Here is a 14,133-nt window from a genome sequence, read left to right as displayed (position 1 = left end):
TTTGTGCTATTGTTTATTATTTTTTCTTTCCACATGGTTTGTAACTCTCAGATACACCGTTGTTATTGTTGCCTTAAATGGTTAATTATCTTTTTAAAAATTTTAAAGAGGGAAAAATGCATTTGACATTTACACACATTTATCATTTCTGGCACCCATCATTCCTTCCTATGGGTCTGAATTTTCCACCTAGTATCATTTCCCTCTAGTCTGAAGAGCTTTCCTCAGCATTTATTGTAGTATGGATCTACTGGCTACAAATTATCTCAGCTTTCATTTATTAGAAAGCAATTTCACTGGATATAGAATTCTAGGTTAGCAGGTTTTTTCTTTCAACTCTTTGAAAGTGTAGTGTGACACCTAAGTCTGGGGCCCACTATTATGTGCTGTCTAGCCACCAGTTCCCCTCCCTGCTCTGCTTTCTTATCTGCAGATAGGGTCCCCTAACAAACAACTCTTTAGGGGGAGGAAGCACAGTTCCTGCTTATCCCTAAGTAATTGGTTTCAGTTCCTGGCCAGCTCACAGAATTATTCGAACAAAGCAAATCACCCCGCCCTCTTGATGCTATAAAGCCTACCTCCCACAGTCTCTGGTGGTTCACTCTGTTCCTGAGTGTGCACCTATGTGGCCTTGTGTAGCATTCAGTGTCCTCCTCTCCCAGGCTATGAGTACATATAACTAATAAACTACTGTCCATCTCATCTATCCAGTGTCAAGTGTCACATGTTCAGCCATCCCCATAACACTAGGGTGGAAATCTCTCCCCCACCGAAAGGGTGAATAGAAAATGATTAAAACGCTAGTCTTTCTTTATTGCTGTTTCTAAGGAAAACTCAGGATGACAAGCAAAGAGAATGAAGAGGTGAGCAATCTGCCTTTAAGGCTGGGGCTCTTCTAGAATCCAATCTGTTATCCAAATATCAACTTATTTCCCCTTGATCCTGCAAAGTCTGTCTAGGGCAAGCCTGCCTTTACCCAGATCAGATGGCTGCTCCCCGGTATGTAAGCTACTCACCTCTAAAGAATTCATTTCTCTTGGAATTCAATTCTTTAAGGCTAATTTGCACCTACCAGTCCTATGTAACTTCATAGAAAAGTATGATTTTTAGTTTGTCCATTTTTTCTTCTTTTTACCATGGGAGACAAGGCCTTTTCTATCCTAAACTGAAGAAGTAATCTCATCTAGGGCCTTTTTTTCACTTTATATCTCTAGCTTTTAAAAAGAGGATTGTTATGGGTTGAATTCCATCTTCTCAAGATTCATATGTTGACATCCTAATCTCCAGGGCCTCAGAATGTGACTATTTGTGACTAGCTTCATTGCAGATATAATTAGTTAAGCTGAGGTCACTCTGAAGTAGGGTGGGGCCCTAATCCAGTATGACTGGTACCTTACGAAAAGGAGAGATTTGGAGGCAGACATGCTCACAGACAGAATGCTATGTGAAGATTGGCGTTATGCTGCCACAAGTCAAGGAACACCAAAGACTGTTAGCAAACCACAAGAAGCTAGAAGACACGAAACAGATCCTTACAGATCTCAAAGGAACCAACCCTGCCAACACCTTGATTTTGGACTTCTGACCTCTAGAACTCTGAGACAATAAATTTCTGCTATTTAAGCCATCAAGTTTATGAGCCCTAGCAAACTAATACAGGCAATGTAGAGAGAGTCACAAACTCCATTTCTACTGCTAACATCTTCAGTTTAACTCTGTTTTTGCTGTTGTTATTGAATTAGAATAAATTGGAAAACAGATGACATGATCAATCTCCTAGAAAGATGTAACTTAAAGAATTGGCAAGAATATAACTTTCAATGGAAAATTAACCTTTAATGATATAGTATCAGTAGTTTAGGACCTGAACTTCAATCATCACCAGGCTCAGATAAATGTGTCGAAGAGTTTAATTAGGGAAGAGTTCAGCCTCTCAGCCTCCCCTGTGCCTGCGGCCTTTGGAAACTTGTTTCTCTTGATTCACTGTTGCTACAACCATCCCTGCATGAACTCTGACCAACCCCACACAGGCACAACCGACAACAGTGCCTGGCCTCATGCCTGGCCTCATGTCTGCACTGGGCACTTCTCGTCTCAAGCCATCTAGGCCTATCTGGATGCGCTTTTATCCTGATCGCACAAATAAAACAGATTCTTCAAGGAGGCTTCTTGGATATTATAGCTCAAACATGTAACTTCCTTGTTACATGTTTTTAAATAACATTTCTGTTAGTTGGCATCGTAGATCTTCTTCCCGATGTTCTTCATTACTGTCACAATTACTGTGTGGATGTGAGATGAATGACCAAGATTCAAACCATTTAGATCTTTAAAACCTACAGAGAGGAAGGGGAGAGTGACACTTGCAGAGACTGCTTGCCTACTCCAGGATTTATGTATACAAGTAAATCAAAATGATATCTCCTGATTGCTTTTAATGGTTCAATAGCAATAGATGGATGGATGGATGGATGGATGGATAGATAGACGATAGCAAAAAACAACCACAAATTATCCACACTCTGTTAGTATCCTTATACACTGACTGTGGTCTAACCTCGCGAGTTGCTCTGGCCAATGGACATTAGTAAACACAACTTGAGCAGAGGCATGAAAAGCACTTGCTTACTGGAGGTTGCCTTTTCTTGCTGCCCTTTGGAACCTTGCCTCACTCATGTAAAAAAATCCAATCAGACCTGCTGGAAGATGAGCAGTCATGCGGAGAACTGAGGCCTGGCTGGCAAACAACCAACCACCAGTCATCCTAGACCATCCAGCCATCATCCAACCCTCTGGCTGACCAGACATATGAAAAATGATACAAGTCAGCCTATACCAGAATATCCCAGGAGACACAAAGAATCAGGAGATAAAATAAATTCTTGTTGTTTTAAGGTACAGGGTTATGTTTGTGGTTTGTTTTGCAGGGGAAGCTAACTGGTGCAGAAATATAGATAGCATAAGCATATGTAATAAATGTTAATAATTTTGATCTGGATGATAGATCTATGGATAATCTTTCAATTAATTTTTCAATACATACCTTTAAATTTTTTCACAATATAATTTAGGAAAATAGACTTTATTTTCATGACACCGTAATTCTACCTATTTTGTATCTTTTATTTCAAAGCTAACCTATGAGGCATTGCTTATACTAAGCTGATTCAAAATATTCACCTCTTGCTTTTCATTTAGAACTTTGTTCATCAAAAAAGAATACTTAATAATTCTTTACAAACACATTTTAGAACTGTATCAGAAGCTACATAAATGCTGCCCCCAAGAAGGGGGTTTGGTTAGGCTTTTTGTGGTCTGGTGCCCTTTTACATGTTTGTTATGACTTTTAAAATATTTTTTTTTCTGTTAAAATACTGGTATCTTTCTTTTTGAACCAACACTAGGTCTACTGTCTTACCCTATTATCTGACCACCAAAAATCTAGTAGTTGTATTTAAGGTTTCCTCCATGACACACAGATCATTACTAATCAATGAACAACTTATGATTTGCAGTTCCAAAGCACCTCTGATATTTAATTTTCCTACGGATCGCCAAATCCAGAAAGGATATAAGACAAACTACCGAACTTTGTTTCAATTAGCAGCTATCTTAAAACTTCTCAAATTCGGTGAGATTCAGACTATCCTCATGCATAGCCCATCTTCTTTCCATGTGTTTACCCAACAAATTGGCTTTGTCCTCCCTTGTTGCGTAATATGTTAACACAACTAGAACTGTCAAAGTAAGCAGGTACAATTTTACCTAATACCAAACTTACTGATTCAAAAGATATCATCAAGAACCAGGTACAGATGAGGCATTCCTTTCCAGAGGTGACTCCCATACAGATGTGCAGCAAAACAGACTCTGGCCAGAGGGTTTTGGAGGTAGCAGATGCTGCTCGATATCCATGTCTTTCCTCCCAGGGCCCCATAACGTGGCTCTGGATCTGCGCTGAGCCATGTCCTGCCCTGATGAGCAGCCAGTTCGCTTTGATCCCTGGGTGGGGGCTGACCCTGAATCATAAAGTCTGCATGGGTGGACAAAGGGACCACTGCCCATGATGTTTAGCCTTTGTGGAGATTATATCAGGGAGGTGTTGGGGGCGGTGGCATAGACCCTGAGAAGTGTTAGAAGAGATGATATTCAGACTACGGCAATATCAGGAACAAGGCAAGCATATGTACTCCCACTGATTTTTTTCAATCTTGTACTCTGCAATAGGACGGGAAAAAGAAATAAAAGCCATAAAGACTGGAAAAGATGTAAAATTGTCCTTATTAGCGAATGACATAATTGTGACCATAGAAAAGCCAACGGAATCTACAATTAGACCTAATAAGTAAATTTAGCAAAGATGGGGTATAAAAAGGTCAGTGCTTAAAAATCAATTATATTTCTATAAACTAGCAAACAATTATAAAATAAATTTTCAAAGCCATACCATTTCAAATAGCATTTAAACTAAAATATCTAAAATAAATATAATGGAAAATATTCAAGGCCTACAGTAAATGCTATAAAACAGGGGTCCCCAATCTTCAGGCTGAGGACTAGTACCACGGCCTGTAGGAACCGGGTCACACAGCAGGATGTGAGCAGTGGGCCAGAGAGTGAGCTTCATCTGTACTTGCGGCTGCTACCCAGCGCTAGCTTCGCCTCAGATCATCAGGCTGTAGATTCTCATAGAAGCACTGGTCCCTGGTGCCAGGAAGGTTGGGGACTGCCGCTATAAAATATTGGCTTTGAAAAATTAAAAGTATAAATATATGGAGAGATATATCATATTCATGTATTGAAAGACAGCATATTCTTAGACTGTCAACTCTCCTCAAAGGTATCCACAGGTTCAACAGAATCCCAATAAAAATCCTACCAGGCTTTTTTAGTAGAAGTTGATGAGATGGTTTCAAAATGTATATGGAAAAGATGTGAAACAGCCACCGTGATCTTGAAGGAAAAGGAGGAGGACTTATACCACTGTATTTGAAGCTTTATTCAGAAGCTACAGCAATTGAGTCAGTGTGGTGAAAACCTAAGGATAGACAAATCGATGAAATAAACCATATAGCAATGAATGCATCCAGGTACCAACCAAACAGAAATAATACTGACCGAAGAGCAGTCCTATGTCCTATAGCTCCCTGGCACTGCCTGGTCATAGCCCTTTGTTTGCTGGCTTGTGAGGAGGCCCAGAGTGGCTGGTGAGGAACTGAGTTAGGTGGAGCGGCGGGAGCTGGGGAGCCGTGGGCCGCCTGCCTGAGAGCTTCAGGGCCTCTACGACGACCAGGGGAGAGGAAAGAGTAGAGTTGCCAGACTGAACAAATAAAAATACCAAGTAAAAATCTGAATTTTGGATAAACAACAAATATCCTGTTAGTATAAGTATGCATCATAAAATATTTGAGACATACTAAAAAGTAACTGTTGTTTACCAGAAATCTGAATTTAAATTAGCGCCCGGTTATCTGGCAACCATAGATGAAGGGATGTATACTGGACTCAAGCACGAAGAGCTGGGACATGTGGGAGAAGCGGAAGAAAGGCTGAGGAAAAATAAGGGGACATGAAAGGACAGCTTGGGAAGAGTTGGAAGTTGGGAGGAAGCAAAGAGAAAGAGGCGGAAGAAGAGGGGTGAGAGTGGAAGAGAGGCTGGGGACAGGGTTCTAGAAGGGGAAGAGCAGAAGCAGGAAGAAGGGTATGCCAAGAGTGGGGGAAATGGGGAGAATGAGGGAAATCTGGGATACGAGTGGGTGAGAGGTAGAAGGGTTGAGAAGAGGCCAGCAATGGAAATCCTTGGGAAAGGCAGAGAAGTTTGAAATGTAGAGGGAACTTGGAGTATTCAAAAGGTTGTGGATAGGGGTCAAGAGCAATTCTTCTTCTGAGTGTTCTTCCCAGCATTTATCTGAGATCCCTTAGTCCTTCACTCCACCAGTCCAGACCATGGGTGGCTGGATACACTGGTTTGGCCAGAACATGACCAAAGTTTAGCCACCTCTGCTTGTACAATGACAGCGTATGATCCTCTTCCCATCCCAACCGGTTCCTGGAGACCTCAGTCTCTTTAGTTCTCAGAAACCTGGGAGTTCAAAGAGGGCAGGGCTCCCAGACTGCAGCAACCCTTCCCCTTCCCCACATCCAAAAGGAGCAAAAGAAGCTCAAGGAGGAGGAGGGCTTTTTTAAGGACACAGGGTGAAGGCAGGGTAGAGCCTGGGTCTCCGGGCCCACAGCTCATGACCTTCCAACAATACCTGCCACTTTGATTTGCCTCCTCCTGATACAATCATCCCTTTAGATGGTCCTAAAAGCCACTTCTAATTCCCAAGTCCTGCTCCTCCCAGCTGTGGATCTCTTCCTAGAAGCTTCTGACTGTCTTCCTCTCCCCACGCCTGCCCCACCTCTGTGTGGCGTTTCACAGTCGCCATGTACAGTTGTTCGCATTGGGCACTGCGCAAGAGCACCAAACCAAAGGAGGTGCCGTTCACGTCGCAGACATCTTTATTATTTTGGAGGCAATTTTTTTTTTGACATTTTTGTGTACTGTGTCATTCTTTTGCTATCTGCTATGATTTAGAATTTATTGCAACAGTGCTCCAGCAGATGGCAGTAAAGCGTTATGTCCCAACAGGGTTTGTAGCTGCCATTCCTCTTCCACTGACGGGGGCATGAGTTTGAAAATGGAAGGACCTTGTTGATCTCATATCATCTAAAATAGCCTGTGCCTCTTAAAAAAGAGCAGCTTTCCCACCTGACGTACAGAGCTGCTGCTGCTTCTTTTTTTAAAAAAATCCCTATTGGAAAAAAAAAAAAACCTACTGATATCTATGCATTAGCTGCATTCAATGCTTCACACTGCGGTTTATATTTTCTGCTAATTATTATTGAACTGTAAATTTAAGCCCATGTGTCCTTTCAGTTGGCATGTATCACGATGTAACAACTAATGTCTAATCACCATCAGGAATCCAAACAGAACATAGGTGGGTGGAAACCAAAGAGATTTACACACCAGTCTGTTAATTATAATAGCAGTTGTTTATTATCGTTTTAAATTCTTCAGCAGTATAACAATTAACTATTATTAAAATATAATGACTTGTTATTACCTGCATATTATTTTAAGATATTAAAATTCTAAAATAAAACATTAACCCTATCTGACACCTATCAAGAGCGAAAAGTAATCAGGATCAGAATATGGAAGGCTATTATAAAACTAATTAGATAACTGAATACATTTTTGTGAAAAATAGCGTGGTGGATTGGGAGGGGATTTCCACAGCTGTTATTTCACGTGAATGTAGATGAATCCAGATCTGTTAATGATATGAATTTACCTTCCACTTTCCCGTAAACCATGCGGGACAATTTTCAAGAAACAACTGATAATGGGAAAAAATGAAGGATCCTTTCATTAAATATGCTTTTTGCTCATCCAGGTCCCCAGCCATCTGATCTAAACATTAGACTCTTAAATTTAAACTCTTAAAATATGAATATTTGGAAGTTAAATTCAAATTTAAATTCTCTGAAATTATTCACTTTAAATAAGGATACTGAACTTCCAAAAGACAATAATGATAGAAATGTAGTTTTAATAAATTCTTCCGATTGGAGAATAAATGATCAGATTCAGGTAACTTTATTTCACTTCAAAAGACCCTGCGAATAATCTTTATTTCTAACTCTGGAGATGGAAAAAGCATACTGAAAAAGAGAATAAGTAGAGTTTAGTGGTTGCTGTGGTTTGACACCAAGATCTGTTTAGAAATAAAGGACTTGCCCCCCTCAGCTGCCCGCCCACAGGCCAGAGCTCCCTGATGGGTGAGCCCTTTGTTGGGCCTGACTCAGCCCAGCTTCTCCCTCTGCTCAGTCCCGTTTCCTTCCTTCCTTTCCCTTCCACAGCTGTGGGTCCCACGGTCCCGAGCCCTAATCTCTGCCTCAGTCTTGCCTCCTAAAGAGGCACATGCAGGCTGTCAGCTTTGATTACATATTTGAAAACGAGAAAGTGAGAGGCACATTCACAATAGCATGCAATGTTAGAATTATAGTAGCAAATATTCGCAAAGTTAGATCTCATTTAGTAACCAAAAGAATTAGAAGCAAAGTCCTGAACAGATGTTTATATGCCCATGTTCATCGCAGCATTAGTCGTAATCACCAAGACATGGAAGAAATTCATGTATCCTCAACAGATGAACAGATAAACAAAATGTAGTATATACATATAATGGAACATTATTAAACCTTAAAAAGGAAATCCTGATACATGCTATAATACAGAGGACATTATATTAAGTGAAATAAGCCAGTCATAAAAAGATAAATATTGTGTGATTCCACTCATATGAGGTGTCTAGAATAGTCAAATTCACAGAGACAGAAAGTAGATGGTGGTTGCCAGGGGCTGGGGTGGGAAATATAAGAAGTTGTTTTTTAACAGGTTTACAATTTCATTTTCACAGGATGAGAAAGCTCCCAAGATAGATTGGACAACAACGTTAATATACTTAACACTACCAAGTGTAAAAAAAAAAAAAATCAAGATCTGATCTAAAAAAGAAATATTGATCTCATAGATAGAGGTTAAGTGAACATAACAAAAGGAAACTATACTTAATTTCGTTTTTGGCAAGGCAGACTAGAGTTCCAGAAGAAAATGCCACAATCCTGGTAATATACAGAAGAACATTTATGCAGAACATAAATATTGGCAGCAAGTGATATCTGTCACACATAATTTAAGGGGCGACATAAAAAAACATAAATCATTACAATTATGGCATGTTTGATTAATGGACTCATTTCGAATAAGGTAATGAATGCTACGTTTCTCACTTATTTGGGCTACAAAGCCTGTTTGTAGTTAACAAGTCAGTTAACAGGTATTGCTAGATGGACAGACTCCACCTATTCTTCTAAGTGTTTCTTCACGGATTTTTGTTCAGTAGATGATATAACCTGAGACAGATGATGCACACATTTGGTAAATTGAGTACAAAACCCAAATCTGGGAGAAAAATCATTTGAGGGGTCAGGTATTTGCAAAATGGCATGGAAATGGAAAGCCACGTGGAAGCTAGTGGAATACAACAGAAGATCCTTGAGAAAATTCTAAGGCATTCAACAGACCCATGTGGACCGTGGCCCACCAGGCAGCTGAGGGCGTGAGACAGATGCTCCAGGAGGCGATGGGCTGGGGCAGAAACTCCAGGGACACCTCCCGTCTTGCCTCCTTTCTCTCTTCTCAGAGGATCAAATCCTTGTTGTGCACATTCTTTAAACTGGGTAACGAATAATGCAGCAAAAATGTCTTTCTTTACCACTGAATTTTTAAATATTATTCAAGTACTTTACAACAACTTTTCAGCTTCTAATAAATGTTGGAAAATACTGAGAATACATTTATCCAAAATACATTAAAAACTGCTCAATATGCAGCGAGAAAGCCGATTTGGTGGCATCGTAGCACTAAGAATTCAATCTGAGGTAGCAGGCAATACAGTTTTAGAACTCGCTCGTGGCATTCATAAAGATTTGCAACTTAGAATGTAAGCCAAAGCTACATTTTGAACGGCATCTACTTTTAAGTGGTACTTTAAGTAAAGTTAATATTTCAAACAAAATAGTGCATAAACCAAATTCAATGCCCTTACTAGCACCCAAGGGGGCAAGGATAAGAGGAGAATGGCGATTTCTTACAAATTGTCGAGCCTGGGCAGTGGGTACATTATTCTGTTTGAAAATATCCACTGTGAAAAGTTTTAAAAATAGCGCCTTAATGGCTACCACAAAACATCCTTAGTTGCCCCCCAATTTCTTAAATAATTAATTACTTAACTACTAAAAAATGATTACCAAAATAAAAGAATCTCTGGGTTCATAGGGAGCTCGAAGTTCATGTCGTATAGCCTCCGTGGGTGCAAGAGCTAGATCACTGGGTCTCCACTTGATTACCTCCTGCAATGGGAAACTTCCCATCCTTCGAAAACACCTGAAGGTTACCAGAGTCCAAATCAGACACACCCAGCCACACGCTCATACGGTCACTTACACACACACACACACACACACACACACACACACACACACACGGTAATAGGCTGCTCAGCTGACTTTTCAAGCCTCAGTCTCTGAATCTGTGAACCACTGCGAACACTTCCACAAGGATTTGAGAAAACCCAGTCTTCACTTTTCAGGAGCCCTTAGCCTCACCCTGATCCTGGGTGGCCAGTGCTAGAAGGCAGAGAGCCAGAGGCAGGGACAGGAGAAGCAGGAAGAGTAATTTGGATGCAAAACCGTTTCAGGAGAAGTGAAGCCTGATGGGAGAGGAGAGGCATTTGGCAAGATGAGGGTGAGGGGAGCTATGCCTGTGAGAGTCCAGAACCCCAGTGAGTGCCTGGGTGTTCTCTGTCAAAGAAAAATTGCACCAAACAAAGTTAAGCAGGCTCAGGAGACTTTATTCAAAGCTATGGCAATAGGGGAGAGAGACTGAACTCAACTCCACTGAAACAAAAGGTGGGGAGGTTTTTAAGCACTGGATGGGCTCGTGGAAAGTGCTAGAGGATGACAGGAGGAAGCTTGGTCCATTGTATGTGTCCAGCACACTGAGTCATTCCTGGGTTTGCAAATGCTTCTCTCCTATGATTAGGCCATCTGTTTGCTCATCGTCGCTTGTTCAAGTTTGGCTCCTACCCTCTTGTGGAACCAGGAGACAGGTGTGCTATCTTGATAATGACACTTCCAAGGGCTGGCTCCCAATTCCTTGAGAAAGGCATTCCTGGGTTATAAATCTGACAGGAGGCTGGGAGAAGATTTCAAAGGGACAGAGGAATAATTTGCAATGACAGGTTTTTTAACATAAACGCTCTAAGAAAAGGGAGGTCAGGGGCCTATGGTCAGAAAGAAACATATGAAAAATTTATTCAAGCTCAGGGGACCATTAAAACTGTCCTGGTCACTGCCATTATGTCAACTCTGTCCCATCCCTCTGTGGGCCTGTGACTCTAGGCCTCTGCACATGCCTGGTGCCCGCCTTGCCCAGCATAGTGAGTGGGTGCAATCTCAGCAGGCAGCTCTCCCAGGCGGTGAGAGAGAGGCAGGTCAGCAGGGGCTGACCTGGGATCTCCGCCCCAGCTCCAACTGCCTGCAGGGGCATCTGTCTGGATGTCCACATTGGCCCAGTATCTGAGTGTCCGCATATCTACCTGCGTCCTTGGGGTACAGTGTGCCTGCCCTCTGGTTGTCTGTCTGTGTCTCAATCTCATCCAGTTTTTAATTTGTTTATTCAGCAGTCTAATAAACACTTATTAAATACCTCTGTGGGCATGTCCTGCTCATCGGGGTGCCCCTCTTCGTGTCTGTGTGTCTACATTCACACCTGTCCACACTGCATGTGTCTGTCTTTCTGCATTCCATGTGTAACTCTGGGAGTCTCCCTCTCTCTCCTTGTTTGTTCATGCATTGTTTCATTTTTTATACAACATCCCAAACATCCCCCAAGGCCTCTGAGGAGTTCACAGCCTGATGAAGAAGACAGACAACAGCCAGGGTGACCACATCGGGAAGAAGGAGGTGCTTAGAGCTAAGGAGGGGAGTGAGTGGTGAGGGCTCGGTCTGAGAAGTCTTTAAGGAGGAGGTGATTTTTATATCTCTGGGTCTAGAGATGTGACCCCAGGTTTGGAGGCTGTGTGCATCTAAGTACATGGGTCGTGTGTGCTGGAGAGGAGGAAGAGAAGAGAGATCAAGAGCCGAGACTAAAACACAGGGTGGGGAATGAAACGGGGTAGAAAGAGCACCTGGAAACACAAACTCCCCCAAAATTAAGGGTTACAGGACCACATGCTCCCTCCTCCCTAAGACCCAGGAGTCCAGGCTCCTCCTCCCTCAGGGCCCAGGACTCATCATCATGAATATCTAGGAGGAGACTAGCCCTAGAAAGGGAGGGCGGGGGTGGAGGAATCCTGCCCGGCTGGGGAGCTGAGATGCTTGGGGCTTGGCAGGGAGAACCAGCCCAGCAGAAATCAAAGCAGGAGGAACTGTCCACGGTGTCTTCACTCAGCTCTGCAACCTGGCAATGGGAGTCCCCAGAGCCATCCTGCTCTACCTCTGCGGGGCTGCGCTCTGCCTGACAGGTACCCAGACTTCTGAGTCTAATGAGAAGGGCTGGTTGGTGGTCTCCTGGGTCTAGGGGAGGAGGGCCTGGGGGTGTGGACTCTTAGATCTGAGGAAGGAGCAGGTGGGAACCTGGATTCCTGGGTCTGGGGGCGGAGGGGCTGGGACCCGGACTCCTGGGCATTGGTCAGTGAAAGGCATTGAAACTGTGTCCTCTTCATTTCTCTTCCCCATCAGTCATTTTCTCTGGTGTCATTTTCTCTCTTCCTGCCACTTTGGCCTTTCTCATCCTCCTCACCGAGGACCCCAATCAAGGGTACTTCTGGGGAGCCATGGGGGCTCTTTATAAACCTGTCAGGGAACGTTGGCTTCATCCTCAGGGAACCCCTTCCCCCAGTTTGGGGAAGGACAGGGACATATTCATCAGGAGTGAAGTGGTTACAAAGACAAGACGTTAAAGAGATGGGAAGGAGGCTATGCGTGCAGGCGAGTGACTGTGTGCTCATCCGTGGAAGAGAGTCTGACTTCTGTGTGTGTGTCCATGTGTCGGTGTGTCCTGTGGGACTCTGTGCTTGCGTGTGTTTCTCTGTACCAGGTTTTGATGTCTGGGTGTTTGAGCAAATGCTTTTCTGGGTCTGTTTCTCTCTCAGCTTCCCTCTCTTTATAAAAGAGATGTGTGTCTAACTTCGTATGTCTTTATCTCCCTTCGCATTTGTGCGTCTCTGTGGTCGGCGGCCTGTATTTATCTCTGTGTATGTGAGTTCGGGTATTTTGAAGTGTATCTGTCTCTCTGTGCACTTGTGTTGCTTGTCTCTATTGTCTTGTACTTGTCTATGATTTTAAATTGTATGTTCTTGTGGGTCTCTATTTTGTGTGCCTCTAACTATTCCTAATTGTGTTCTCGCTACTTGTGTGTATGTGATACTTGGGTCTGTCCTTGTCTCTCCCTGGGAATGAATTCCTGCATAAGCCTGTGTCACTTTTATTCTTTTGCATCTATGTCGGTGCTCCGTGACCTGCGTGGGTGTCCTGTGGTGGGCTGCGTGTGTGTATTTGTAGTATGAGGCCTCATAGCCCTCTGCCTGTACTAGAGCGTTTGTTTTCTGGCCTTTTAGTGCTTCTGTACATTGTGAGTTTCGTTGGGAGAGGAATGGGAAGAGCAGAGGTGAATCATTTCCTCCTTATTTAAATCTTAGAGGGCTTCCTGGAAGAGGGTCAAAATCTGGAACAGCCTCAAGGGGAAAAACTGGACTGGGAGGTGCAGAGAGGCCATTACTCTGCCACTAGGTAGACACATGACTAGTGGCGGTAGCAGCGCCTGACTCTCTCAAGACAACAAGGCCTGTCTCCCCTCAGAGAACTGCCTGGCCCCTGTGGCTGTCATTTGCAGGGTGGAGCCCTGAGTACCTGGGACAGGCTGGTCCCTGGCCTGCTCCTCACCCTACCCCTGTCCCTCTCCTCAGTGTCCCAGGCCCTGCAATGCTACAGCTTTGAACACATCTACTACGGGCCCTTTGACCTCAGTAACATGAAATTCCTCAACATCTCCTGTCCCCAAGGATGCTCTGAGTCTGTCTTGTCGCTGGACACTGGTGAGGGGCAAGAAGCGGCAAAAAGAGAAGGGTTTGCAGAAGAGGAGGGGCGGGGGGGGGCGCGGGGAGGAGGAGACAGGGACAAGGACAAGAGATGGGGGGCGGGGGAGAGGAGGAGCCGAGGGGTTGGGAAGAAGAGGAGGGGAAGGGGAAGGACACAGCCGGGAGGAAAGGAGAGAAAGAAAGGGATGGATAGACGAGGGGTGGAGAAGCGGGGGAAGAGGTCAGCGCACTAGGAAATGGAGGTGGGATGGGGGGCAGAAAGGAGGCCGAGGGGAGGGGGAGAAGAGCAGGGGAGGGAAGGGGTGCTGAGGGGAGGAGAGGATGAGGGGCGAGGGGAGGAGGCGGCCAGGAAAGAAGAGCTTGAAAGGGGGACAGGGAGGACAGGGAAGGGCAGGAGGGGAAACGCTAGGCGAGTGAGAGA

At 43.7% G+C, this 14,133-nt stretch overlaps 1 protein-coding gene and 1 long non-coding RNA gene across 2 annotated transcripts in view; one reads left to right on the top strand and one right to left on the bottom strand.

Moving 5' to 3' along the window:
• Positions 1-10,447: 10,447 nt before the first annotated feature.
• LOC118611455 overlaps positions 10,448-14,133 on the bottom strand; it is a 21,110-nt gene continuing 17,424 nt past the window's right edge. Inside the window, exon 2 of the long non-coding RNA XR_004954461.1 lies at positions 10,448-10,807. This is a non-coding gene — a long non-coding RNA (uncharacterized LOC118611455). The remainder of the gene's footprint in view (positions 10,808-14,133) is intronic.
• Positions 12,080-14,133, top strand: part of LYPD5 (LY6/PLAUR domain containing 5) — a 3,736-nt gene continuing 1,682 nt past the window's right edge. The window contains exons 1-2 of the mRNA XM_016147656.2: positions 12,080-12,137; positions 13,581-13,709. Coding sequence (XP_016003142.2) covers positions 12,080-12,137; positions 13,581-13,709 — 187 coding nt within the window. The remainder of the gene's footprint in view (positions 12,138-13,580; positions 13,710-14,133) is intronic.

This window comes from Rousettus aegyptiacus, unplaced genomic scaffold, assembly GCF_014176215.1.
Source record: "Rousettus aegyptiacus isolate mRouAeg1 unplaced genomic scaffold, mRouAeg1.p scaffold_m13_p_14, whole genome shotgun sequence".
Classification (NCBI taxonomy): domain Eukaryota; kingdom Metazoa; phylum Chordata; class Mammalia; order Chiroptera; family Pteropodidae; genus Rousettus; species Rousettus aegyptiacus.
The sequence above is the reverse complement of the archived record's forward strand: the minus strand, read 5'-3'. Positions and strand labels throughout refer to the sequence as shown.